Raw genomic sequence first — 26,590 nt, 5'->3', positions numbered from 1 at the left:
AAACTAATTTTCCATGTTGAATCTTTCGTACACTACTTTTAACACTTGAATATAAATAATTGATTAAATGGCGATCTTACTCGTGTTAATTATGTAAGCACATGTGGCTTAAAGCTGTTTCGGTGCTACTTGACACCATCCTCAGAGCCTACTAGATCTCGGCGCTATCTCAACTTCGCTGCCTGTAGTGTGGGTGCATTCGTGTGATGAAGAGTTGTGTCAAATAGTGTGTGTTCTGAAATTGATCTGTGTGTTGTGAATTTGATTAGGGTGTGTTTTAGTGTGTCTGTATATTTCACATTGTTGTAGTGTGTTGAGTTGATACAACCCAAAAACCAAAAACTCAACACACTAGAACAATATGAAATATACAGACACACCAAAACACACCCTGATCAAATTCTCAAGACACAGATCAATTTCAGAACACACACACTATTTGACACCACATTTCAACACTTTTCAACAATCGAACGCACCCACACAACAGGCAGCGAAGCTCGAGATGATGCTGAGATCTAGTAGGCTCTGAGGATGGTGTGAAGAAACACCGAAACAGCTGTAAGCCGCACATGCTTACACAATTAACACGAGCAAGATCGCCATTATCAATTATTTGAATTTTAAAGTTTCATGTTTCTGTGAAAAATTCAATTAACACACACTAATTTGAAACTTACAGCATATATAAAACATGACTTGGATTTGGATTAAGTTCAACAATCCTTTGATTTTTCACAGTAACATAAACCTTCAAAATGCAGATTTCTCAAAACTTTAAATTTTGATTTGTTTCCCTTTTAAACTGAGCCATCAATATTGTATTCCTGTTCTGACTGCCGGCACACTTGGATAACAAACAATGATTTTAATAATGTGATATGATTATGTTTATTATCATATTAAAATAGAATAGAATGAATAGAATGTTTCATTTTCGCTGGCAGAGTTAAGGCCATAAGGCCTTCTCTTCCACTCAACCAGCCTTAATCAATAAAACAGTTACATACATATTTAAATTATGAATATTTACAATACACTTAAAAGATTCTCCAGTAATATTCTTCAGTTAACGATAGTATATGTTTATTTAAATTGAGATAAATCTATAATAAAAGGTAAAGGTATCCCCGTAACATGCCATGAAGGCACTTGGGGGGGCATGGAGGTAGAGCCCCATGCTTTCCATGACCTTGGCACTAGAATGAGGTGGTGTGGTCGGCACCACGCTCTGACCGCCTTTAACCCCCGGGAAAGACCCGGTACTCAATTTTATAGGAGGCTGAGTGAACCTTGGGGCCGTTCTGAAAGTTTGGCAACGGGAAAAAATCCTGTCACCACCTGGGATCGAACCCCGGACCTTCCAGTCCGTAGCCAGCTGCTCTACCAACTGAGAGTAATAACTTAATTTATGAGCTAATTTAATTCAATTTAGTCTATATGCAATATGTAAAGAAATATAATTAAGTAGAGATAGCTAGTTGGTTAAAATGATGAGAATTAATTTAATAAAAGTGTACTAGAACTATGTTATAGGGAGAAAAAATATAAATATAAAATATATTTATATAATGAGAATATTAATGTAATGAAATTTTGTAATTAGAGGTTTTACATTCTATTTAGAGAAATTAATGGTACTAATAAGAATGGACAGTTGTTAGTTTCATTATAAGTAACAAATATTAATCAGTAATTAATCTGTTAAGTAAGAATTTATGTAATTTTGACCTAAATTAAGTTATTGCCTTAGCCAAGACAGACTTTGAAAAGACGGGGAAACATGATCATACTTACGAATATTGCAAATATAACGGACGCACACATTATGCACACGTTGTAGCCTGCTGCTCAAGTTTGCATTTAGGTTACTTAATATAATCACAGTAGTCTAAGTGTGACATCACGAGCTGAAGAACTTCATATTAAAATGTTAAATATATTAATGTTCATGCTTTCTGTCACGAACCTAATTTGTTTTAACTTCAAACATTTAAGAACAGGTTCTACAAACTGTCACAAATTCAACAACTGAATCGGGTGACTGGTGTGAACTGGCTGAATGACATCACTGGATAAATGCCCTATTTGCTCCCATTAAGAATTAAAGTCTCCTGCACTTGTGCACGGAGTTCACTTGTGCATAGCTGAAAGAGCCACTACTTAGGATGTAAACAGTTACTGTACCTTCATATCCTTCGTACTGGAAGTAATTCAAATGCAACTCCAGCTCAAACAGCTTCTTCAGGCTTTTCTTCCTGATGATGTTCTCCAGTCTGGTGATCTCCTCCTGCCCGATCTCCTCCTGCCCGATCTCCTCCTGCCTGATGATCTCCTCCTGCCCGATCTCCTCCTGCCTGATGATCTCCTCCAGGTAGTCGCTGCTTGAAGTCTGGGAGGCAGCATTCACCATCATCGGCCTTGCCTGTTTGCCTGTTGTTTCTTCTTCATCTAAAAGACAGTGTAATTCTGAGTTAAAATGTTAGTAATACACTGATTGCTAACTATGAATAGGATAAAATATATGTACTGTCCAGCCGAATGGTTATATCGCATCCCGTTTCTCCTGTCCTCTCTGTAAGGGCTAGTGTCTGAGCTGTTAGGTTCTTCTCTGCAAATATTTGCTGTATAGAACTGGAAGCTTACGTAGTATTATACAGCTGTTTAAAATAATTTAAAGAAAAGGACCCATTAAGTAAATAACTGTCATGTGATTTTCCCCGTTTTGACAACCATGTGACATAACTACTAGATCGAACAGTAGCAAGACAACATGTACGTCACCAAGTTATTAACAATAAGTGAATCATAAAAGTAAAGTTTGAAAAGGAATAAAAAACAGAGCATAACTCTTCATCATTATTCGGAATATTACTTGCACTGTTTGCATCTATGTTGGTACTCCTATAGATGGTATTCTCCCTCTCTACAGATGTCTGTAAGTCAACTAGGCTCTTGGTCTCATCCGAACCTGTCAAGCAATGCAAACTCAACATAACTAAATTGTACACTTTGAAGTTTGTTTTCCTCAAACATTTTTACTTTGTTCTCATTATTATGGTCTTATAGGACATTTTAAAATCAACCCATAGCCAGTAGCCAAGCCTGTATAAATCATAATTGTTCATTTAATTGACTTACAAATCAGTACATCGTGGTGGAGGGTATATTTTTTACAGTTATTTATAATTGTGTCTCGGAAGTTGATGACCTAAAAATCACAGGAAAATGACTTATAAAATGGCCTTAAATTTGTGAAAATATAACATCAAAATATTTAAGAATATGACCAAAATTGTAAAAATAATGATAATAAAATAAAAATAATGATAATGATTCCTATAATTTCAGGTTTGAAGGATCGCCAGTTGTCTTGAAAGACATTCCTGTATATTGAAAAACTTCTCTCTACTTCAACTGACGTCATGGGCACATACTTGAAGTGATCAAAGTCCGCTGGTGAAAATCTTCATCAAAAACACTGAAGTCATTGTTTTCAAGCATTGGCATCCCTTAATGAGGATCAGCTAGCAAGCCTTGAGAAACTGCTATAGAAGCAGCACTTCCTCTATCAATACTGCCTTCACTTCACTTGTAAGATACGTATGCTGACTGCGAGGACTGTGGCTGCAGTATTTGTTCTGTTGTGTTGAATGGGGGCAATCACTTTACACTCATGATCAAGAGTTAAGATTGTTGCAACTATAAGGCAAATTTCTGCATGATGCAATCTGCAGTAGGTTCTGGAATGTAGACTATGATTACACCGTAAAAAAGTCCGTTCAAAAGAAGAAAAAGGCAATAATGCATCAAAAAGTTGAACATTTTCTAAAAAAAGACCCGTAAACAATAAAAGATAAAAAAAATGCAAATAAACGCAAAATCAAAGCAGGCTGTATTGGTTCGTGTTGAAGTGAAACGAATTTATATTGTATTCTGCATTGTCTATGTTGTCTAAGAAAAAATATGATATTTCATCAACTTCCGAGACTCATTGCTTCCTTCAAGTTTTCCAACTTACCTGGTAGATTTGTCGTCTCCACTTTCATCGATCCAGTCGTCATCAGTCTTCTTTTCTTCTCTTTCTTGCCTTGCATCATGAAGGGCCCTTCCCCAGTATCCCCCACCCAGACATCCAATCAGGGGGATAGTTTACATCTGGAATTTTTTACCGGGAAAAAGCTCATCATGATTAATGTGAAAATTGGATTGGAATATATAAATGCGGTAGCTTCCCATTGCTTTCCACACACCACTCTCTCTTTTGCATCTTAAAAGATCCCAGGGGGCCTCAACATGGAGGTGAGAGAGAATGGATTTGTCTAATTAGGCCCTCCATACTTCACTGAAATTCACCGCAAGGGTTAAATATCAGTTCCATCAGGGTTTTTGACCCAATCAGAGACCAGGAAATCCCAATTAGTCTTTGCCCCCCTTATTGAGTTTAAAGCTTTATAAAGGTCATCAATGTGAAAAGACAATTAAGATACTTATCGAAGATGACACGAAGAGAGTTAGTCTTCCAGGATGATTTAAGATTAAAGTTATGTCGCTGAAATACTAGACATGTAAAATTAACATTATTACGGTACTAAGAAATAAACATGATGTTCTGTCTACATTAAAAATAAAATTATTAGAGCGACACCATTATTAAATTACAAATGTCATTAATTAATTTTCAGTTTGCGGAATACCTAGATGCGAAACAGGAACAAGATGAAGTTAAAATTCTATGAAGATTAAGCAAACTAACACTTCGATATTATTAATTTATGCAGTGATAAGAGGGGTTGTGAAACAAATGCTAAGGAAAAATTGTGAACTGGATATAATTTATTAAAGTAATAATTATACTATTAATAGAATTCTGAAAAAACAAAGTTTTAACTTCAATTTTTATATTCGTGTGGAGTGGGGGGGGCACACAGGTGTACATGGGGTAATTTTGATTGTGCTACGAAAGCCCTTGAGTCCTGGTGTTCCTGAGTGAAAATATGTCTAGCAGAGCTCACATGATACAGATAAGAAATTGTGTACAAAGATTAGTTTACGTGCTGTGCACTTATCTTTGGACACACTAAAGACAGGTACGCCTATGCATTGTAAGTCTCCATGATGGTCAGCAATACACAACTACTGCTCAGACAACACTTTCCATAGGCTATGATTCCCAAATTTTCCTTGTGTTAGTATTAATTATTCATATTGTACGTTACACTGTTTAACATGAATGCTGAAATAATCCTACTCTTGCATTTCTGTATTTGTTGTGTACACCAGAAAAAGCACAGGCCTAGTTGAAGTTACAGCACTTTTCAGTTCCAGAACTGATCCATTAAGTTACACGAAAATGCTAAACAGACTGGACGGGCACTACAAAAAGAGAACAGCTCGTCTCAACAATATCGTAATAAAAAATAAATGCCATGTGGTCTCATATGCACTGATTACTTATTCTTTCATGGAACGAGTCTTGATGGGAGTCCACCTGTATGTAGCCAACAATTTCGAAAGACTGTCCACAAATCGCATATACACTATCTACCAAAAAGTAATTGGGCACTGTTTTTGCCCCTTTAGAACCTCGTGGTGCCACCTCTTGTTGCTGTAACAGCAGCCACCCTGTCAGGCATGCTCTCCACTAGTTTGTGTAGGATATCCACTGGAATGTGTCGCCATTCGTCTTCCAACATGGCACTCAGTTGGACAATGGAAGTTGGCCGCATCTCCCGAGACCTCAATCGCTGGTCCAATTCACCCCTAAGATGCTCAGTAGGATTGAGATCAGGACTCTGTGCAGGCCAGTCCAACCGGTGATCATTATTGTCTGCATACCACTGCATAGTAGCCGCCGAAACATGGCACCTAGCACTGTCATCCTGGAAGTAACAAGGGTCCAGGGCCCATTCCATAGAAACGCCACAGTGTTGGGAGCATTTCGTTATCCAGAATTGTACAGTATGCCTGTGAGTTCATTGTTCCATGAACAACCACCAGTGGTCCCACACCGTAGTACGAGAAACACCCCCATATCGTCACTTCACTGGCACCAGATTTCCTGGTAGGCACTATACGCTCTGGTATAAGCCGTTCTTCGGGTAGCCGTCACACCCATACATGTCCATCAGACCGAAATAATGTGACTCTCGATTCGTTACCCCATAGAACCGAATTCCAGTGTCCAGTTGCGATGGTCCAAACACCACCTGAGTCTCTGAGCTTTATTCATCTTCGTGATATGCGGCTTATGTGCCGCTGCTCTTCCGGAATATCCGAGTTGGTGGGCCTCTGTTTGCAATGTTCCAATGGAAACAGACACGTTTGTCGCTGCTTGAAACTCCTGTCTGAAGGTAGCCATTGGTTGTGTCTGTTCTTTATAATCTCACGTTTTAGAGTTTTGCGATCTCTGTTGGTCAGAATTTTCGGTCGCCCTGAACGTTCACCATTGTCACAATGTCCATCGACCTTCCACTTACGTAGGACGAATGCTACTGTTGATTTGGGCCTGTTTACCTTAGCGACTATTGCCCTGCTAGACAGTCCACTGAGGTGGCAGCCCACAATTATGCCCTTATCAAAGTCTGATAGCTCTCACCACGCGCCATCTCTTTCTCAACTGATTCTCTTGCTCACTGCAACACATACCGGCCACAAGAGTCAAATGACATACTAAATTAACTAAAATCATGGGTGCCCAATTACTTTTTGGTAGATAGTGTATATACAGAGGCTTTTGTTTACTGCACATGCACAGTAAGCAAACCTAAATAAGAGAGCTCCAATTTTTTTTTTTTTTTTTTTTTTTCATATCTATATATACTCTAGATTTGTGGTTGATTCTTTTGTACGCAGTTTGTAATACCTGGTGTTGCTCAAACCCCAGAAAACACAAAACTCTATATGGAAGAACATACTGTTTTATCATCGTTAAAGGCTACATATTTTCACACATTCGAACAAGCAAGCTATCAAACAATCTCTAACTAATTTCAAGATTTAAGGAGAATTGCCCCTTCAAGACGTTATGAAAATGCAATAATTTAACATGAATATTTCTCAAAGCAAAAGCCTTATGTTTCTAGAGGTAAATAATCTTAACTGTCAGTTTGCTGCTACTGCAATGCAGACGAGGAATGTTGCTGGAGTAATAGTTCATGCTAATTCAATTATTATTTTACCTAAGTAATTGATTAACTAGCGGACTTACTTGTGTTAATTATGTAAGTCTGTGTGGCTTACAGCTGTTTCGGTGCTTCACGCACCATCCTCAGAGCCTACTAGATCTCGGCGTCATCTCGAACTTCTCTGCCTGTTATGTGGGTGCGTTTGATTGTTGAAAGGTGTTGTCAAATAGTGTGTGTGTACTGAAATTGATCTTTGTGTTGAGAATTTGATTGGGGTGTGTTTTAGTGTGTTTGTATATTTCGTATTGTTCTAGTGTGTTGAGTTTTTGGTTCTTGGGTTGTATGTGTAGGATTTCCATGTCCGCATTTATGTTATTGTATGTATGGTTAGCATTGGTTATGTGATCAGCGTATGTAGATGTATTGTGTCCTCTGGTTATTGCTTTACTGTACTCTTTGTAGTGTGTTTGGAATGATCTCCCTGTCTGTCCAATGTAGAACTTGTCGCAACCATTACATGTGAGTTTGTTATACACCTGTGTGGTCGTATTTATTTGTTTGTGTTTTTTGTGTGTTGAGATGTCTTTGTAGTGTGTTTTCTGTTCTGTGTGCTATGTTGTATTTCTGCTTTCTGAATGAAGATGCGATTTTATGTGTGCTTTTGTTTTCATATGTTAGTGTGATGTATTTCTTGTGTTCTTGTTGTTTTGCGTGTTTTTGTGTTTGTTAAGTTTTTGTTTTGTCTTTCTTATGATGTTGTCTATTATGTTTGTAAGCCTCACAGCTGTAAGCCACACAGACTTACATAATTAACACGAGTAAGTCCGCTAGTTAATCAATTACTTATATTCAAGTGTTAAAAGTAGTATACGCAAGATTCAAAATGGATTATTTTACCTAATAAAAAAAAAAGATGAAAGCTGCAAGGTCTTACCTTGTTGGCAAAAAGTTTAGACCAGCCGCATATTGGAGGCAGCCCAGCGCAGTGCACCACAAACCAGTCTAGCCAAGAAATCTGTGAACAGTAGGGTAGAATGAGGCACTGCAGGTTGGACCTAGCACAGGTACAGAATAGGGGGAGGCAGACAGACAGCTTGGTCTAGTTGTGGGAGGAACACAGTTTCGTCTGCGGAGTCAGTATGAAACATTCAAGTATAGAAGCTGTGAGAGAATACCCAGCAGTGGCGGTGCATCAGTAAGAGCACAAGAGCACGTGAACACCTTGTTTCCATTAATGCACGACTAGTTTTATTATTTGATACCGTATTGACGTAGTGGGGATGTATAATATCAGAATCGAGTATTTTAAACTTCCCGCATCTTGCATAAACTTCTTATGTAAACTTAGCAACATCCGTTCACGTACAAGCCGTGCTCTTTTCGAGATGGTTACAGGAATTTCACGCATGCACGGGAGAAAATTGTCTTTAGCTGGCCACTTATGACTCGTCAAGAGCACAAAGTGTTAAGTGAACATGATGAGTATCTATCCTACAGATGTCAGGTGCATCAATGCCTATCGTTTACGCGCTATATCTCGAGGAGGAAATTTAATAGCTTGTAGATGTCAGCATCTAACTGTAGGAACGTTTACTTTACGTGGCTGTGTGTACAGTGCTGCTACGAGAGTGTAGTTGTGAATTACTATACTTCAGTGTCGGCATAATAGCATAATTTGGCTTTCAAACACGTGCTGGCTGACTGTGGTGGTGGTATGAATTTAAGTATCTGTATGGTGGTGTATAATATTTACTGGCATGTATTTATAGTAATCAATCTATGCGAATGGGATTACAGTACTGGTATAGGCTATAGCATATCAGTGTGTTGTGAATCAAAATATATTACTGAACACACGCGTTTATAAATAATGGGACTGTGGTATGTATTCATTTTTAACAAACGTAAACAATGAACTCTGTTCAAGTAATTTTGAACAGTAAAGAACTGGGTAAACTGGCTTACCAGGAAAAACTGGAAATAAAAAGACTGGGTTTCATCATTATTATTATTATTATTATTATTATTATTATTATATGTTGTTTTGAATTTATATACGGTTTTTTCCAATAGTGAAACATTGGAATCATGACATTTCATATTAGACTAAACGTACAATTTCAAATTCTCTTCGATTTTGGAACCACAAAATTGTGAACACACATAATATTTTATCACGAGTCGCCATTGATACCCAGCATTATGTGACACCGCCCATGGAGATTACATAAGAAAGTAGCCAAAAGATGAGATATGGAACAAAACAGCCAGTGAACTTCATTTTCCTAATGGCAGGTTTTAAAGAAACTTATTAAAAAGGAAGATATATTTGCCATCAGACTTTGCATTTGACACAACATTGTAAATCAAACAAACAATGTGTATTATTTCTTTTCTCTCTAGGTATCAAACACATTAGAATGCTGATTAATTATCACCATTTTGAAGAAAGAAACAAATTAGTTTTTCTTCATCATACTCACTACGTCACTAGTCAGCATTTCTCAAAATGTGTTCTGCGAAACCCCAGGAACGAGTGTTTCACATTTTATTATGTAGGAGCACTTAAAATTTACTATAAATGTATACAAAGATTACGAAAACATGAATAAATGATATGAAGCATCACCAATGATTATAATGATAGTATGAAAACTAACAATAATAATAATAATTATTATTATTATTATTATTAGTAGTAGTAGTAGTAGTAGTAGTAGTAGTAGTAGTAGTAGTAGTAGTAGTAGTAGTAGTAGTATCATTGAACATTCATTCATAGTGTTCTGCCCAAGGATAGGTCTTTCACTGCAAACCCTGTATTCTCCAGTCTTCTCTATTTTCTGTCTTCATCCTTGTCTCCTCATATAATTCATATATCTTAATGTTGTCTGATATCTTCCTCTTCCCTGAACTCTTCTCCCGTTCACCATTCCTTCCAGTGCATCCTTCAGAAGACAGTTTTTTTCTCAACCAGTGACCCAGTCAACTCCTTTTCCTCCTTCTGATCAGTTTCAGCATCATTCTTTCTCCACTCTTTCCAACACAGCTTCGTTTCTTATAAAACGTAAATAATATGTTATATATCACTTTTATCACCGGATTTTCTACTATGTATCCACTAAAAAGAAAATACGGAAACGGATTAAATTCTTCTGCCATAAAACCAGACATAAAAATACTTTGCAGGCTTAAGAAACAAGCACATTCATCCCACTGAAAAAATTATTGAGGTACTAGCTTTCATATTTGTTAATTAGGTACTAATAAAATTACAATAAATTTTATATCATAAAGATCTTTTCTTTTAATTCGTATACAATTCTGTAGTACTGGTACTTACTTAGAAATGGTTTTCAAGAAACCCACAGGTTCATTGCCACCTTCACATAAGCCTGCCATCGGTCCCTATCCTGTGCAAGACCAATCCAGTCTCTATCATCACATCCCACCTCCCTCAAATCCATTTTAATATTATCCTCCCATCTATGTCTCGGCCTCCCCAAAAGTCTCTTTCCCCCTGGTCTCCCAACTAACATTTTATATACATTTCTGGATTCCCCCATATGTGCTACATGCCCTGCCCATCTCAAACGTCTGAATGTTCCTAATTATGTCAGATGGTAGTACTCGTACTGTTTATACCAAATTTGTAATTTCAATGAAAATGCAAAATTTTGTCAGTGAATATGCATTATTAACCCAGTTTCAATTTTGTTGTTACATCCACTTCAATAAATAAATAAATAAATAAATAATAATAATAATAATAATAATAATAATAATAATAATCTTCCACAGGTTAGGGACCGATGGTGGGCTTATGTGAGGGCGACAATGAACTTCCGAGTTCCTTAAGTCATACCGGTAAATATAATAATAATAATAATAATAATAATAATAATAATAATAATAGTATCAAAACAAAGAAAATGGATTACACTCTACACCATTGCACTATAGAAAAGGTAGAAAAAGTTTGAGGAACACTGCACTAGGTTGATAATGTTCTCATTCTTTTCTTTTGTCCCAATAGCCTGCTGAGCATTGCATCCACTTCCTTGGATATAGCTTTCAATCAAATTGAGTTTTATTTAAACGAAAATATGCCTTAAATTCTGCATCAGAAAATTCATTACTTAAAACGAACTCGCCATGAGTATCCCTTTTCTTTAAAAAAAAAAAAAAAAACTTCTCGCTCGAGTTTTTCTTTTCTTTGGCCACTAATTAAAGTCAAAAAATTTAACCAGTCGTCATCTGATTCGGACTCAAATCCAAACAGCGAGAAAGAATTCCTGCCATCCCTCTTGAAGGCTCTGCATGGACTGGCGTCAATATACGGTCGTTGCTCTCAGCCCTATCTGTATCTCCAACTGTGTTGTCCTACCCTGCACTGCCTTCAATAAGCGGCCAGCCTTAGTCTCCTATCATTACTTCTGTTGAGTATCACATTCCATTGTCTGGTATTGTGATGTAACCAGGTGTTCGACTGGGTTAGTTAAAGGGTCCCACTTCATGGGCTGCATGTCATTCTCGGTGTCGATCGCTTCCCATTGCATAGGCTCCTGTTGTTCCTAGAAAATTTCGGAAATGTGGAATAATAAATGGTAAAATCTAAATCGACGATGATGAAGTTTTATGGGCTATAAATGCCGTAATTTGGCTCACTTTAGAACAAAAATAAAGTGGGGTGACCTGTGATGTAGATTGACGTGATTAAATTAGTCTTATTCCTGAATGAGTGGAGTCTATGAAACATTTAAGAGTTCACTTTCTTTGAAAACTTTCTCTGTCGCAGGTAGATTCTCTGTAAATCTACAATACTGCAAGAAACTTCGAAAATCGAATCAGTAAATTACATGTAGATTCCTGATATTGTTTCGAAAGTTCTAAAAGACTTGTAAAAGCTGCCTAAAATTTGGAATTTAATTTAACACAATGGGCGTAGATGGAGTAGGGAAAGGGACTCATGTGCTGGGGATGTGAGTTTGATTACTCACCTGCTGTTAGATTACGTGCATATATTTTTTCTTTCCACGCTCTCCGAGGCAGTGCCAAAAATGCAGTACATATAGCGCAGGTTTCCACATTACATTCGAACGTGGAAAGATAAGATTCTTGCACTTTTCTTTTCTTTCCGGCAACTTGTAAGTCTGTTATTTAATTAGATCACTCAGCGTCGGCTGAATTGGTGGAATGGAGGTGATATTAAGGCAAAGTAAATCAGTGATGAGCTATGGGATTATGTGACCCAACAAGTGTGAGATACAAGCAGTTATGGGATTCAGTATATTTCAATTTCTGTCAACGTTGAGACTGCTTCGATAATAGGAGCATCAAAGAAGAAAGGTGAGTTCATGTCAATTTAGCCGTTATTCGAGGAACCTGTGATCAGTAGGGTGTGGATTTTGGCACATTTGCATGTGTTATTCCTTAGTTGCAAATCATATGCTATCATTATATAAATGCATTTAAGGTTATTAGCAACCGAAGAAGAAGATAAGTGCATATAAGTTATACCTATACCTATATATACTTATATGACTTTCTTGTCAAACACCTAGCATTAGAAAATAACAACATATAACATATACATATTTAAGGTATTAATGCATATTTCAGCTTTAGCTTGAGTTTTGAGGGTGCAAGAAACAATAGACTGTGACGGTACTATTTTGCATTGCCTGTAATGAGGGATATTAGCGATCCTAGTGGTAAGCAACTATCTAATGTTTGCATATTTACTACGTGTTGAGCTTCGCGACTGTATATACTAGACTGTGCTAGTATTATGTAGAGAATAATTACACTGTCACCTGTTGATCCGTATCTTCATCAAACTTGCTATTATAATAGGCATGAAAATTAATTTAATAACAATTTTTGCTTTTCTCTAAATTACATTTAGTAATTTTGAGTAACATTTTATAAAGTTTAGGGTAATTTCATTCGAGCACTGTGGCGACACTGAATAAAAGTAATATAAGTAACAAGGATGGAAGCAATTTGAACCAATATTTCGTGTACTCACATTATCACGTACTTTAATAAAAATCTATAGCTCCGTCTGGGAGAATACTCTGCTTGAGAATTATTTTGAAAAAGAAATTGAAATGTCAGGAAAAGTGTTTAGAAGAATCATTAGTACTGAGTTAGCTCCTAAACCTGTTGCTCCTTACAAGTAAGTATTGTGTTTATTAATTTGTTACTTTAAATTTATGTTATAATTGAACATTGTAAATGTAACAAATTACCTAGATTTTAATTTGATCGTAGTCATGAACTGCTTTATAACAGGCCCTAATAGGTTGTTTTGGGAGCACATATGACAAGAAGTTAAGTTCCCATGATATATTTTATGAACAAATGGGATATTTAAAAATTAAAGGAAAAACGGGACATAAGAAAAGAATAAATAAGTGGCAAGGTAGGGAACGCCATTTCGAATGGCAATGACAGTGCACCACGATTTAACATTACCATTATAATAAATAGTCTGTGGAGCTGTAATAAATAATCCGTGGCGCTACAGCCCTTTAAGGACCCTGACCGACCAGCCGGCTGCTGGCCTAACTCCACATGCCGAAACAGAGGTGGACGATCATCCAACCAGAATGAGAGGTATCGTGTTATTAGCACGATGATCCCCTAACCGTTATAGCTGGTTTTTGTAACTGGAGTTCGCTACGTATCGTAGCTAGCTCTTCAAGTGCATTACGATGTTGAGTGGGCACCGGTCCCATACATTGGCCGAAATGTCATGAACATTAGGCCTATAGGCCTAGGTATATTACTTAAGTATATCTTTATAGCATGATAATCACTTATAACATTGAAGGTACTTTACTCCATTATCTTCTTTAACTTTATAATTAATCACAATAAACGAAATATTCATTCAGTCATAGTGTCTTGCCCAAGGGCAGGTCTTTCACTACAAACCCAGCGTTCTCCAGTCTTTTCTATTTTCTGCAAATCTCTTAGGTAGGCTCCGCTTGAGATCCATATATATCTTAATGTCGTAAATTATTTTATATCTTCTTCTGCCCTGAACTTTTCTCCTGTTCACCATTCCTTCAGTAGACAGTTTCTTCTCAGCCAGTGATACAACCAATTCCTTTTTCTCTTCCTCATCAGCTTCAACATCTTTCTTTCGTCACTCTTTCCAGCATAGCTTCGTTTCTTATTCTAACTGTCCATTTCACATGTTCCATTCTTCTCTATATCCACAGTTCAAATGCTTCTAGTCGCTTCTCTTCACTTTGTCGTAATGTCCATGTCTCTGCACAATACAGTGCTACACTCCACACAAAGCACTTCACTAGCTCTTTACTTTTTTTCAGAGATCCCCAGAAGATGCTCCTTTTTCTATTAAAAGCTTCCTTTGCCATTGCTGTTCTCCTTTTGACTTACTAGCAACAGCTCATGTCACTGCTTATAGTAGCCTACACCCCAAGTATTTGAAGCTGCCCACTTGCTCTACTGCCTCATTTAGAATTCGCAAGTTTACCTTCTTTACTTTTCCTATGACCATGGTCTTCGTGTTGTTTACGTTTATCTTCGGCTTACAGCTGTTATTTAGCTCCAGTAGCATCTTCTCTTCTGCTAACAACGCCATATCAGCAACTCTTATGCACTTTATCCTTTTTCCTCGTACTGGCGCTCTTCCCATGTTCTGAAAATAGTTCTTCAATAAATCTTCAAAGTAAATGTTGAACAGGGTAGGTGATAAAGGACATCCTTGTACTTCTCTCCCTATTTTGCTTCCTTCTGACATTTCTTCTCCTATCCTGACTGTGACTCGTTTCATATAAAGGTTACTGAACAGACTCCTCTGGTTCTGGTCCATACCAATTTTCTTTGGGATCACCAACAGTTTATTCCAATCCACTCTGTCAAACGCCTTTCCTAGGTTCACAGAACTATATACACTTCTTTGTTCTTCTCTAGGTATCTTTCGCTGATTATTCGTAGCAGTGCAATTGCATCTCTTGTACCGTTTCCCTTCCTGAAGTCAAACTGCTCTTCTTCCAACTGTTCTTCTATTTTAGAATAAAAACGTCAATTCAGTGTTTGGAGGAGAATCTTCGCTGAGTGTGATATCTGGTTGATAGTCCTGAAGTCGTTACATTCCTTGGAATTATTTTTCTTCGGTTGCATTTCAAATATATTAATTTTGCTTCGGTTTTGCAGATAGCCATCTTATCTTCTTGACATAATTTGCAAAATCTTCTGTTAGGGTCACCGACGACCAAATAGCAGTGGTGACAACATCTGAAAGGCTGAAAGAGCGGAAGTGCTTTCGAGGACGAAAATAGAATATGTTTTCTCGTTGAGGCATATCCTCTGCGTATGTTGGAAGCTATGAAAAATTGACATCACAGCATGCAAAATGGTGTTGAGATCTCTCTCATTTAGAAAAATCATAGTATAAAAGGAGAATAGTTATTTGGAAGGGTGGTGTTATAGCAGCTACAGCTTTTACATCGGTTTTTTAAATGTACTATTTCATTTAATTTGAGTTTTTGAAAAGTTACGAATATGAAGTGAAGTTTCTTTAGCTTATCTAAGTTATTGACTATTCATATTGCTTTTTTTCCTTCTTTTTCTTTTTATTTATTCTGCATATGTAGAGCTTCTTTGTTGCCGTTTGCCATTACATTTCTGATTTATCTTTTTGATCAAGAAGTTTAGTTTCTTTTGTAAGTTTTCATAAAATTCAGCACACAGTACCTCGTTGCAGTGTGTTTTGATAATGAGCAAGGCCTCCACAATGTCAGCTTTTTTCAGTTTTTTTAATTTGGCTATAAAGAGTTTACAAAGGAAAAAATAAGTTCCACAAGAGCATTTGACTCAGGAATTTCCAGACAAAATCTTACCATATGAACAGTGTTTTTAATGTTAACTGAAAGTTATTACTAGAGACCGGATTTTAAAGGGAATCTCTTTTTTTTATTTCAACACGAAACATGATGTAATTACGATGTTCAAAACTGTCTTTCATTGACCAAATTATGTGGTTTCACTTCCCTTTTATTCCCTTTTTCAGTCCATATTCCCATTTTTCCCCTTTTTTTAAAACATCTCTTATTTTGATCCTTTTTTGACAGAATATCGCAAACATTTAGATAATTTTCCTATATTTTTTCCGATAGGCCTATAACTTCCTGAGCATTCGAAAATAAATATCGTTCTTCTTCTGATTCCAGACATAGAAAAACTAATGAAGTGTGCTGATTTAGAGTTCAGGATAAAAAGAAAATTTTCACCTCTGGTTTCAGTTGATGTTGAGCGCTCATGTTCTGTTTATAAAGACATTCTGCATTCAAAGAGACAGAAACATATTGAAACATATTAAAATGTTGAAAGTGATCACAATTGAAGAGTCCACTGCAAGAATGATGGATGTCATTTGGAATACATTTTTCAGAGAAGCAATTGAAAGTTTGAAATGCTTAGCGCTCAAAGCTTAACTGTGATTTTCCGATCATTACTGGACAATGACTATCAGTGTTAATGCCATATAACTCTCTATGTACACTCTATATGTCTTAAGCTATGCATTGACAGTCTTTGTTCATTTTCGACAAGAAAGTGACATCCATCATTCTTGCAGTGGACTCTTCAATTTCCTTATGTTGTGAAGCGATAAATATAAGCGTGTGTGTGCTATGTGTATCCATGAATGTGCTGAAGTGTGTTTTCAATTAAAATAGCACCCTTTTGAGGGAGTAATATAGTCCTTTTTTGACCTTATCAAATACAACACTTTCCTTATGTTGTGAAGAGATAAATGTAAGTTTGTGTTTGCCATGTATATCCATGAATATGCTAAAATGTGTTTTGGGGAGTAATATAGTCATTTTTGAAGTCCTTTTTTTTTTTTTTTTTTTTTTTTTTTTTTTTTTTTTTTTGGCTATAACTTTTTTTTTTTTTTTATGAACATTTTTTTCCTTTAAAATCTGGTCTCTAGTTATTACTATTGAAATGTACATATATTTCGCACCACTTTTCATAAGCACAATGATGATGTTTTGATGTTTTATTTCAACATTGTCTTCTATTTTACTATTAAAATAGTTAGTCAGTCTAGGGTTGCCAGATGTCACATATTTTTCTTCTCTGTCCCAATGTCCTGGTAAAGTTTGTGGGATGCCCATTTGTCCCATATTACACACTGTACTTATATTTTAGTAATTCATTCAATTATTTTTTAGAGCCGAAACCAACTGCGAACTTTCTTCTGTAATGCAGGAGTGGTGAAATTTGTTGTAAATAAAGGTAATCACTTTATATTCAATGAAGCTGTATGAGAGGCATGAAGGTAGAGTTTCATGCTTTCAAGACCTTGATTTTAGAATGAGGTGACCTTTTCTATCTCAGAAAAAGACCCAGTACTCAATTTGACTGAACCTCAGGCCAGCTCTGGGATATTGGCAATGAGAATCCTGCCAGCACATAGGATTGAACCAAAGAGCTTCAAGTCCGCAGCCATTTGCTTTACTAACTGAGCTACTGTACACAACCTCCAGGAATTCATTTACTGCTGTTATAAAATTTAACATCCAAGATTTTTGTCTTACTGTTCAAGATGTAACTGAGTTTACAGTAGTTTAATTTCATCATGTGGTCTGCCCATTCTGTAGTTTTTGTATGCATAGGAGCAGTACACTTACTGGCCACACGGTGCACAGAGTTAACATTGGTAATATTTTACATAGGCCTACTCACCCAGTTTAATCAAGAGCTGCTGAAACTTCTTGGCATCCTCTTTTAAACATTTGGTACCGGCTTAATACGTGCTCCATCACTTGCTGAAGTTCCAGTCAAGAAACAGAGGCAGTCTCGTGACGAATATCATGCTTAGCATCTTTTAAGCGGTGTGGGTTTGTCCAGTAGACTTTATCTTTAAATGAATCCCAAAAATAAAAATCACAGCTGGCCAGGTCAAGGAATCGAGGGGACCACAAATTAACACAAGTGACTCTGCCCTGAACGAGCATTTGATTAATTTCTTGTAGGGGAGTATTTGCTGTATAAACTATGGTGGAATTTGTTGAAAGAATGAGTAAAACCACGTTTAATTTATATTTTCCGAATATTTGTCTTTGTCTACTTAGAAATATTTGTATTTTTTGTTAAGTTTGTTTTCTCTTCCCCATTCCTTCTTTCACCATATATCACAAATTTCTCTTTCCTTTTTCCTGTGAATATTTTCTACCTTTTTCCTTTCCTGTGTACTTGCCTATTTGCCTACTCGCTGACCTACCTACTTTTCTTCTTACCTGCCTACCTGTCTTTCTATATTTCCATCTCCATAAGTATCTATCAATCTGTCTGTCTGTCTGTCCTCTCTGTTCATCATTGCTCTCTGTCTCTATCTGTCCTTCTACCTACCCACCTACTTACCTTTCTTACTCACAGTAAAACCTCGATAAGACGCACCCGCTTATTACGCCATCCCATGTAATACGCTTTTTTTGCCCGGTCCCTGAACATTTCATATATAACGCCTTTATAAAATACCCTGTTTGTTGCGTTAAAGTCCCGCATAATACGCTATTTTTGTTGAATATTTTCGATGTAATTTTCAGCAATGTACTGTAACAGCAATGAAACATTTTGGCCATTGAACTTACTGGTGCCATTAATCTGAAAAGTATTGGTATTCGACCCTTTACCTGAGCATTTAAACCTTCATACTATACAATACCCCACCCTCTTGTTACGCTCTTCTATTCAACTCTTTTTCTGCGCGCATAAAGCCTATGCAGTTACAATTCCCCACCCTCTTGCTAACCCTCTTTCTCAAACAACATTTCTCACTTGGCAGTAATAAAATTATTGAAACTTTTACTGGTCAGCTTGTTGTCCTTTAGTGTATGGAAGTGTCTGTGAGTGTGATTACAATGAGAGTTAAACGAAAAGCGCTTTGTGTGTCGGGAAAATTGGAATTCTTACGAAAATAGGATGAAAACAGTACTCTTAATCAGAAACAACTCTCTGATTCATTAGGAATCCCATAATCGACATTAAGGACAATAATAAAATAAAATATCGCGACTCAACCACTGCAGCTGCGACGTCGGGAGGATGTTAGCACAGAAAAGTGAAATGTGGTAAACATGAGGACTTGGAGAACATGCACATGGCAAACAACCATAAATGAGGTTTTGCAAAAGAATTAAGTACAGTAAATATTGCAAATGTCTCTGATGTACAGTACAGTAATTACATAATGCAGCAATACTGTATTACCTTTCATGAATCATGTATTTCAACAAAGAAAAAATTAGTATACCCACCTAATACACTGTCCCGGTTAATACATGGTTTACACGTGGTCCCTTGAGCAGCGTCTTATCGAGGTTTTACTGTACTTACAAATGGCTATTAATGAACCCGGAGGCTCATTGCCGCCCTCACATAAGCCCACCATCTGTCCCTATCTTGTGCAAGATTAATCCAGTCTCTATCATCATATCCTACCTCCCTCAAATCCATTTTAATATTGTCTTCCCATCTACGTCTCGGCCTCCCCAAAGGTCCTTTTCCCTCCAGCCTCCCAACTAACATTCTATATGCATTTCTGGATTCGCCCATACGTGCTACATGCCCTGCCCATCTCAAATGTCTGGATTTAATGTTCCTAATTGTGTCAGGTGAAGAATACAATCCTACCTACCTATCTACGCATGAATTACTGATCTACCAATTCAGTTACATTCTCTTCATCCATTTCATCTCATGTTTCTTCCAACTTTACTCCCTTCCTTTCACTTATATTAACTTGAAACGTCTTTTTTTAAACTTGTATGTATTTTTGTTTTGTTTCATTACAGTCAAGCTGTTGTTGTAGATAACACAGTATATTTATCAGGCGTTCTTGGTATGGATCCAAAAACGAACAAGTTGGTTGAGGGAGGCACTGTTGCAGAAGCAAAACAAGCATTCATCAATTTAAAAAATATACTGGAAGCTTCAAATTCATGTTACGGAAATGGTAATTCAATTATTTTTAGCTATATTAAAATTATGCGTTAAAAGCAGAGAAATAAAATTGTCCACATTGTATGCATATGTGGGTTGCAAAAAAAAAAAACAGCATTATTGTTTTCATTGCGATTAGACAATTGAGAATCTAATATTCTAAATTTGCTGAATTCCAAAAACAACTTTCTGAAATAGTGATGAAAAACACGCTGCGAAATGCATGGTGAGATACCTACAACACCATCTTTTGGTACTTACAGTTGACCTGTGACAAAGACAATTTAGTATGATATTCTCATATGGATGTTTTTCCCTTAGATTGACTAAAATGAAATTTGGCACTTAGTACATTTAGAATGTTAGGTATTCAATTGTATTCGGATGGCTTTATGGTTTGAATCTAATGATTTTTTTGCTTAATCAGGAAAAGACTATCAACATAACTTTTAGCCTAAATCATGTAATAAAAAAGGACAACACACAAAACTATACCAAATTTTTATGACTTTTTATAGACTCCAGTTTAACATGGGAAAAACATATCGAATATATATGCACAAAGTTATCAAGAGTTAGGCCTATATATTTATTAAAGAAATTAGTGACTTGTGTTTCTCAAAATTATTTAAGATGTGCCTACTTTTCGTTCTTTCAGTCGATAATTCGGTATGCTTTAATTTTCTGGGGAAATGGTAGCAAAATTGGGAGTGTCTTGATTTTGCAAAAGAAAGCCATTAGAATTCTGTGTCAATCAAACTATCTTGAACATTGTCGACCACTTTTCAAACAATCACAGATATTAACTGTCATAAATTTATATATATATATATATATATATATATATATATATATATACACACACACACACACGACCTAGCCCTTTACACTCGACAAAATTACTCATTAGTAGCCAATATACATGATCATGAAATTAGAAATGGTGAACAAATTAATATTCCATACTGTAGATTACATAAAACTAGTACAAATTTTTCTGTCATGGGGATGAAATTATAATAATAAGCTTCCCAGTCAATATTATAAGTTACCAACCAATAGTTTCAAAACTAGATTTTATAATTGGCTTTTAATTAATCCTTTCTACTTTGTAGGTGAGTTTCTTAACATAAATTCATACGAAATTTTTTTTAATAAATGGAGTTATTTACATTTAGTTACAAATATTATATAAAGAGTGAAGTGTTTTCATTAATTTTTAGAGTTTCAAAATGTTCTGTGTTTTCATTCTAATTAAACTTTTCTGTTTTCAATTATATGTGTATTTTCAAATGTATGTTTTTTCTCCCCCTTCTGTATTGTGATGAAGCCTATCACTATATTTTTAATGGCTTAATAAATTGAATTGAATTGACTGTAAATCTTTACAGACATTTATTTGGGAATAAATATTTGCAGGTTGGTGGTATATTGGAAATTATAACCTTGAATGACTAATTTTGTATGGTTTCCTTCTGTCTGTTTCTTAATATTTATTGTATAAGGATCAGTTCACTGTCGCATTTTCTGTGAATACAATATTTCCAGCTTCGTAATGAGTAGCTTACATAAATTGTCTCATCTAATCTGTTTACGTCGCATTCAAGTCTAAAGGTTAGTGATGGTTTGTCATTAAACTGTGTTTGTAGCACATTGCATAACGACCTATTTTTATCAGCATTGCGTAATGGCACCAGAATTAAAATTGCATAGTCATCAGACAGCATGGTAAAGAATATTGAATCATATCCGATAACTTCAATTTAAGATAAAAGAAGCACTTGTCAATTAATGATTATATGGAAAAGTTCTTTGTTATCTCATATGTACATAATGTAATTTAATATGCTTAAAATATTTCTCAGAGTACCTTGAAAATTGAAACATCTCAAATTAGTTATATATTCTTAAAACCTAGCAGTGAAAACATGTGAAAGGTCCTTTTCTTGAGATGGAAACAACTGTTAACCATAAATAATTACTCCTGTGATATACTATTAGGCATAGGTGAATAAATTTTGATGTTGCAAGAAAAGAAGCAATTCGTAATGTTGTCTGGATTTCTTTCAACATTTTTCGTCCAGTTGTAGATTTTGTCTAGACCTATAGTTTGTCCAAGGATTTTTGTCCAGTTGTACATAGTTTGTACAAGACACTTTATCCAAATAATTTTCTCCAATTTATATATTGTATGCCACGTTTGAACCCATTAATCTTAGCTCATAGCAAGTATGGCAACATTTCAACATTGAGGACGATTTAATTAGGATCGATCAATCAGTCAATCGTTTATTAATGTCATGAGAAACAGTTTGTTGCAATGGACGTAAAATATACTAAATTTCAAGCGATATAAAATAATATTTTACATAAAATATAAAAACAGATGAATACAACAATACAAATGAAATACAATACTGGTAATAATACTAACAACAATAACCATTACTAATAATAATCGTAATAATAAAGAGCAATGCAGCTTATAAATTTAGAATACATTTACAGTGGAGTCAAGAAATTCACTAATACTATAGAATGTATGGTTGATTAACCAGTTATACAAAACATATTTAAATTGTGTATAACTTGCATCATGTACCTTTTATGGTTAAAAAAAAAAATGTTATATTTTATTTAACGACGCTCGCAACTGCAGAGGTTATATCAGCGTCGCCGGAATTTTATCCCGCAGGAGTTCTTTTACATGCCTGTAAATCTACTGGCATGAGCCTGTCGCATTTAAGCACACTTAAATGCCATCGACCTGGCTCGGGATCGAACCCGCAACCTTGGGCATAGAAGGCCAGCACTATACCAACTCGCCAACCATGTCGACCCTTTTATGGTAACTTATTAAATATTGTTATAGCAATAGAATTGAACCATTTTTTGAACTTATTTAATCTAACTCTAGGTTCTGAAAGACAATAATTGTACCTTGTATTATAGTGATGAATTAAAAGATAAAGGTATCCCCGTTACATGACATGAAGGCACTTGGGGAGGGGGGGTATGGAGGTAAAGCCCCATGCTTTCCATGACCTTGGCACTAGAATGAGGTGGTGTGGTCGGCACCATGCTCTGACTGCCTTTTACTCCCGGGAAAGACCCTTATAAAAGTTTTACAATACGAAATGGTTCTCTGTAATATCACTTTTCATCAAATTCTTGCTTTGTTGCTTTTGTTTTTAAGATTGTTTCTTAAAGAGTGGGGGGAATTAAGGAATGACAGAGAGAGCAGTTATAAATAAAATTATCACATTTTTCAGTAATATTACTTGTGCACCACTCAGAGACTGAAACAGACTACTCGATCTATACTCGTGATACAGCGCCTTCAACTTAAGATGCAACCCAGGCACTGGCAGGTGGGCAGTACTCTCAAGTGGTAATATCCAGCGGCGTTGTGCGGTAATTGAACTGCCAAGTGGCCCAGCATGCATTCTTTCTACCCATATTTAGTATTAGTTTATCTTCCATAAAATTAATTGAATGGTGTTTATTTCCTTACCTTAAGACATAAGATGTTTAAAATGACTTCCACCAGCTTCAATACAACCCTCACACCGGCGAAGAAGATGCTGAAATACACGATCCAATCCCTGCCTTGAAATGCTGGAGATCACGACCCGAATATTTTCTTGAAGTTCCTGTATGTATGTTTTAACATACCACAAAGATAAAAGTCACATGGTGGTAAACACCTGGCGAAGTAGATGCTGAAATACACGATCCAATTCCTGCCTTGAAATATTGGAGATCATGGCCCGAATATTTTCTTGAAGTTCCTGTATGTATGAGGATTGTTCACATACAAGGATAAAAGTCACATGGTGTTAAACACCATGATAAATTTAAACTTAAACAGAGCACAGTTCACCAAACACGTTAAATGAAAACTAAAACTGACCATACACGTTCACACCTTACAGAAGACAAACTAACAATAATTGCATGCTGGGTCGCACAACATCGCTGGGTTTTCCCACTTGAAATACTGGCATATCCGCCTGCCTGCCACCGCAAACACCGCTTGGTTTTCCCTCTATCGAGAACAGTCTATTGCTTGCCTGCCTGCCGTGACCAGGGTTGCGTCTTAAGTTGAAGGTGCTGTAGTATATGATTATATTGGTGATGATGGTAGTGATAAAGATGTTTATGCACAGTATAGTGCAAATATTTTTAGAAATTGAATATCTTCTTCCGAAATTAGAAACATATATTTTACAATAATTTGGAATCATCATTTGTATAGAGCTGTTTGCTACGAATCCCAAAATTTACAAATGAGTAGCTTAATATCAAAGGCGGACATCTGACCTCAGATCGAAATTTAGATAGCTGTGGATTTTTATACAATTTTTCATGCTTTTTCCACTTATAGTGAAACCATATGCAAACTCTAAAACTACATTTATAAAATAAATTGTGTTAAATATTACAAAGAACACTGTGAATTAAAAAATTTCCTCTAGATCAAAACTATGGAGACGACAGATGTCCGTCTTTGATATTAAAGTACTCAAATATTTTATAAGCATTACTTTTTAATGTAAATATCATACAATTTATGCATCTTAACAGCAGACTCATTTTCCAAATCAATATTCTGCTTCTTTGTTTCTTGAAAGAAAACAAAATTCAATATATTATGTCTTTGTACGAGGCATGATCAAATGAAAAACATTTGCCCAGCATCTAGTGGTCTGCTGCCCTTAAAGTATAATCATATGGTATATGGTGTGATAGTTGCCTTGCATAAAGCAGTTGAGAACTGCTTGGTGTGTAAATATCAGGTGCCTGTTAAAATGACTAGTATTGTTCCAAATTCGTCCCAAGTTCAGAAAGTTAGAGATGCTGGGCCACCCAACTTAAAACTCTGATTTGTCATCTTGTGACTTTTACATGTCCAGCCTTTAAAGAAGCTGTAAAGAGGCATGTATTCCCAGTGGCGTAGCCAGACTAATTATTTTGGGTGGGCCAGATATGCAGGGTTAAGAAAGCACCTGACCCATCTCCTGAAAACGCCGCTGCCGTCAACTCTCTTGAAACTCATTCTCGGAAGTCTTATTTAATAACTTGCAAAATTATGATAAACAATTATGCTAGGCATATCAATACTAACTCTTCATAAGGTGAAGCTGGAGCCATCGAGATTTTCTAGCAGTGAATCTGTCGATCACAGATGATGAGTCTTACAACAAATCCCAACTTTTCTGCCTCTTGATGGATGAAATTGCTAGAGTACAAAGCCTTGTGTTTGACATGGTTGTTCTGGTGTAAGTTTTTATTTGTCGTAAAGTAGAAAAAGTTCTTTCTGCGGATGCAGCACTGGAATGAAATTCTTCGAATTTTTCTTCATTTTGGAGCTTTGAAAAGCTATCTATCGTTGCCTTAATGAGGGATATTACTAATATCTATTTTTGGAGACTGAGGTGCTTCCGATAATGACTTTGCAAGAGCAAGAATACTGTCTAAACATATCAAATTTTTCTAGCTGATGTAACAATCCAGTAGCCTCCACAGCTTCCTTCTTTTTATTGCTGCCAGACAAATTTTTAGGCCCAATCTAATATAGTTACGAGGGAGATCCAGGAAATAATGACCGTTTTGTTGTAATAATTAAAAATATATATATTTATTTGAAAAAACAAAGTCTGTTACATAACTGAAGCTTCCTTTACTTCTCTACATAATCACCACCTACATTTAAACATTTGTCGTATCTGTTCACTAGCTTTAGAATTCCCGTGTTATACTCCTTTGCCGCCAGTTCATTAAGCCAGGTGTTCACTGTCTTCTTCAACTCTTCATCACTTCCAAAACGTGTACCACCCAGAAAGTCTTTCAGCTTAGTGAAAAGGTGAAAATCGCTAGGAGCAAGGTCTGGACTATAGGGCGGATGATCAAAGATTTCCCAACCGAATTGATCCAGCAATTCTCGAGTTGAAGCAGCAGTGTGCGGGCGGGCACAGATTTTGTGGTAGCCAAGATGTTGCGACACAATTTCACCAAGCAAAGAACGAGAAATGTCAGGAAAGGCAATATGCAATTCGTCGAGTGATGTGCGCCTGTCTTGCAAGATTCTGTCGTTCACTTTAGTCTTCAGGTCTTCTGTGATGAGTGATGGGTGTCCGGGTCGAGTTTCATCATGGACATTTGTTCGCCCATTGTTGAACATTTCGCACCATTTTCTCACATTTCTTTCATTCATTACAGTATCACCATACACTTCTTTCAATTGCCGGTAAATTTCTGCAGGTTTCAAATGTCGGGCATTCAAAAATCGAATCACACTCCTCACCTCACAGTCGGCGGGATTATCAATCACGTCGTTCATTTTGAAGTAACACAAAATGCACAATGGCGACTTGTTGCAACCAGTACTCACAACATTATGAGAACACATGTTAAGGAAGCCAGTTGACCTCAAACAAGGAAGGGGAGTCAGCTGCGCGGCGGGTATGCGCGAA

The 26,590-nt window shown here is 36.3% G+C and overlaps 2 protein-coding genes across 3 annotated transcripts in view; one reads left to right on the top strand and one right to left on the bottom strand.

Annotated features, from left to right (window-relative positions):
• Window positions 1–323: 323 nt before the first annotated feature.
• Window positions 324–24,672, bottom strand: LOC138713693 (uncharacterized). 2 transcript variants are annotated; one of them, XM_069845980.1, is made up of 5 exons: window positions 23,629–24,672; window positions 8,062–8,142; window positions 4,022–4,158; window positions 2,876–2,971; window positions 324–2,451 (listed from the first exon to the last, which is right to left on the bottom strand). In XM_069845980.1, the coding sequence occupies exons 3-5, from the start codon at window positions 4,098–4,100 to the stop codon at window positions 2,105–2,107; spliced, it is 522 nt and encodes a 173-aa protein (XP_069702081.1). In that variant the 5' UTR covers window positions 4,101–4,158; window positions 8,062–8,142; window positions 23,629–24,672; the 3' UTR covers window positions 324–2,104. The 2 variants fall into 2 exon arrangements, with proteins under 2 accessions (XP_069702081.1, XP_069702082.1); XM_069845981.1 differs by lacking the exons at window positions 8,062–8,142; window positions 23,629–24,672 and having other exon boundaries at window positions 4,022–7,948.
• Window positions 12,929–26,590, top strand: part of UK114 — a 28,928-nt gene continuing 15,266 nt past the window's right edge. Inside the window, exons 1-2 of the mRNA XM_069845982.1 lie at window positions 12,929–13,305; window positions 19,967–20,127. Coding sequence (XP_069702083.1) covers window positions 13,238–13,305; window positions 19,967–20,127 — 229 coding nt within the window. The 5' untranslated portion in view covers window positions 12,929–13,237. The remainder of the gene's footprint in view (window positions 13,306–19,966; window positions 20,128–26,590) is intronic.

The sequence above is a fragment of the Periplaneta americana genome, chromosome 14 (genome assembly GCF_040183065.1).
Source record: "Periplaneta americana isolate PAMFEO1 chromosome 14, P.americana_PAMFEO1_priV1, whole genome shotgun sequence".
Classification (NCBI taxonomy): domain Eukaryota; kingdom Metazoa; phylum Arthropoda; class Insecta; order Blattodea; family Blattidae; genus Periplaneta; species Periplaneta americana.
This window is presented reverse-complemented; position numbering and strand designations above follow the sequence as displayed.

Excerpts from the sequence above, each read along its gene's own strand:
- LOC138713693 (XM_069845980.1), bottom strand. The coding sequence starts at position 4,100 with ATGATGCAAGGCAAGAAAGAGAAGAAAAGAAGACTGATGACGACTGGA. Across the intron at positions 2,972-4,021 it reads GGAGACGACAAATCTACCAG|GTTCGGATGAGACCAAGAGC; the intron begins GTAAGTTGGAAA and ends ATTGCTTGACAG. Across the intron at positions 2,452-2,875 it reads CATAGATGCAAACAGTGCAA|ATGAAGAAGAAACAACAGGC; the intron begins GTAATATTCCGA and ends ACTGTCTTTTAG.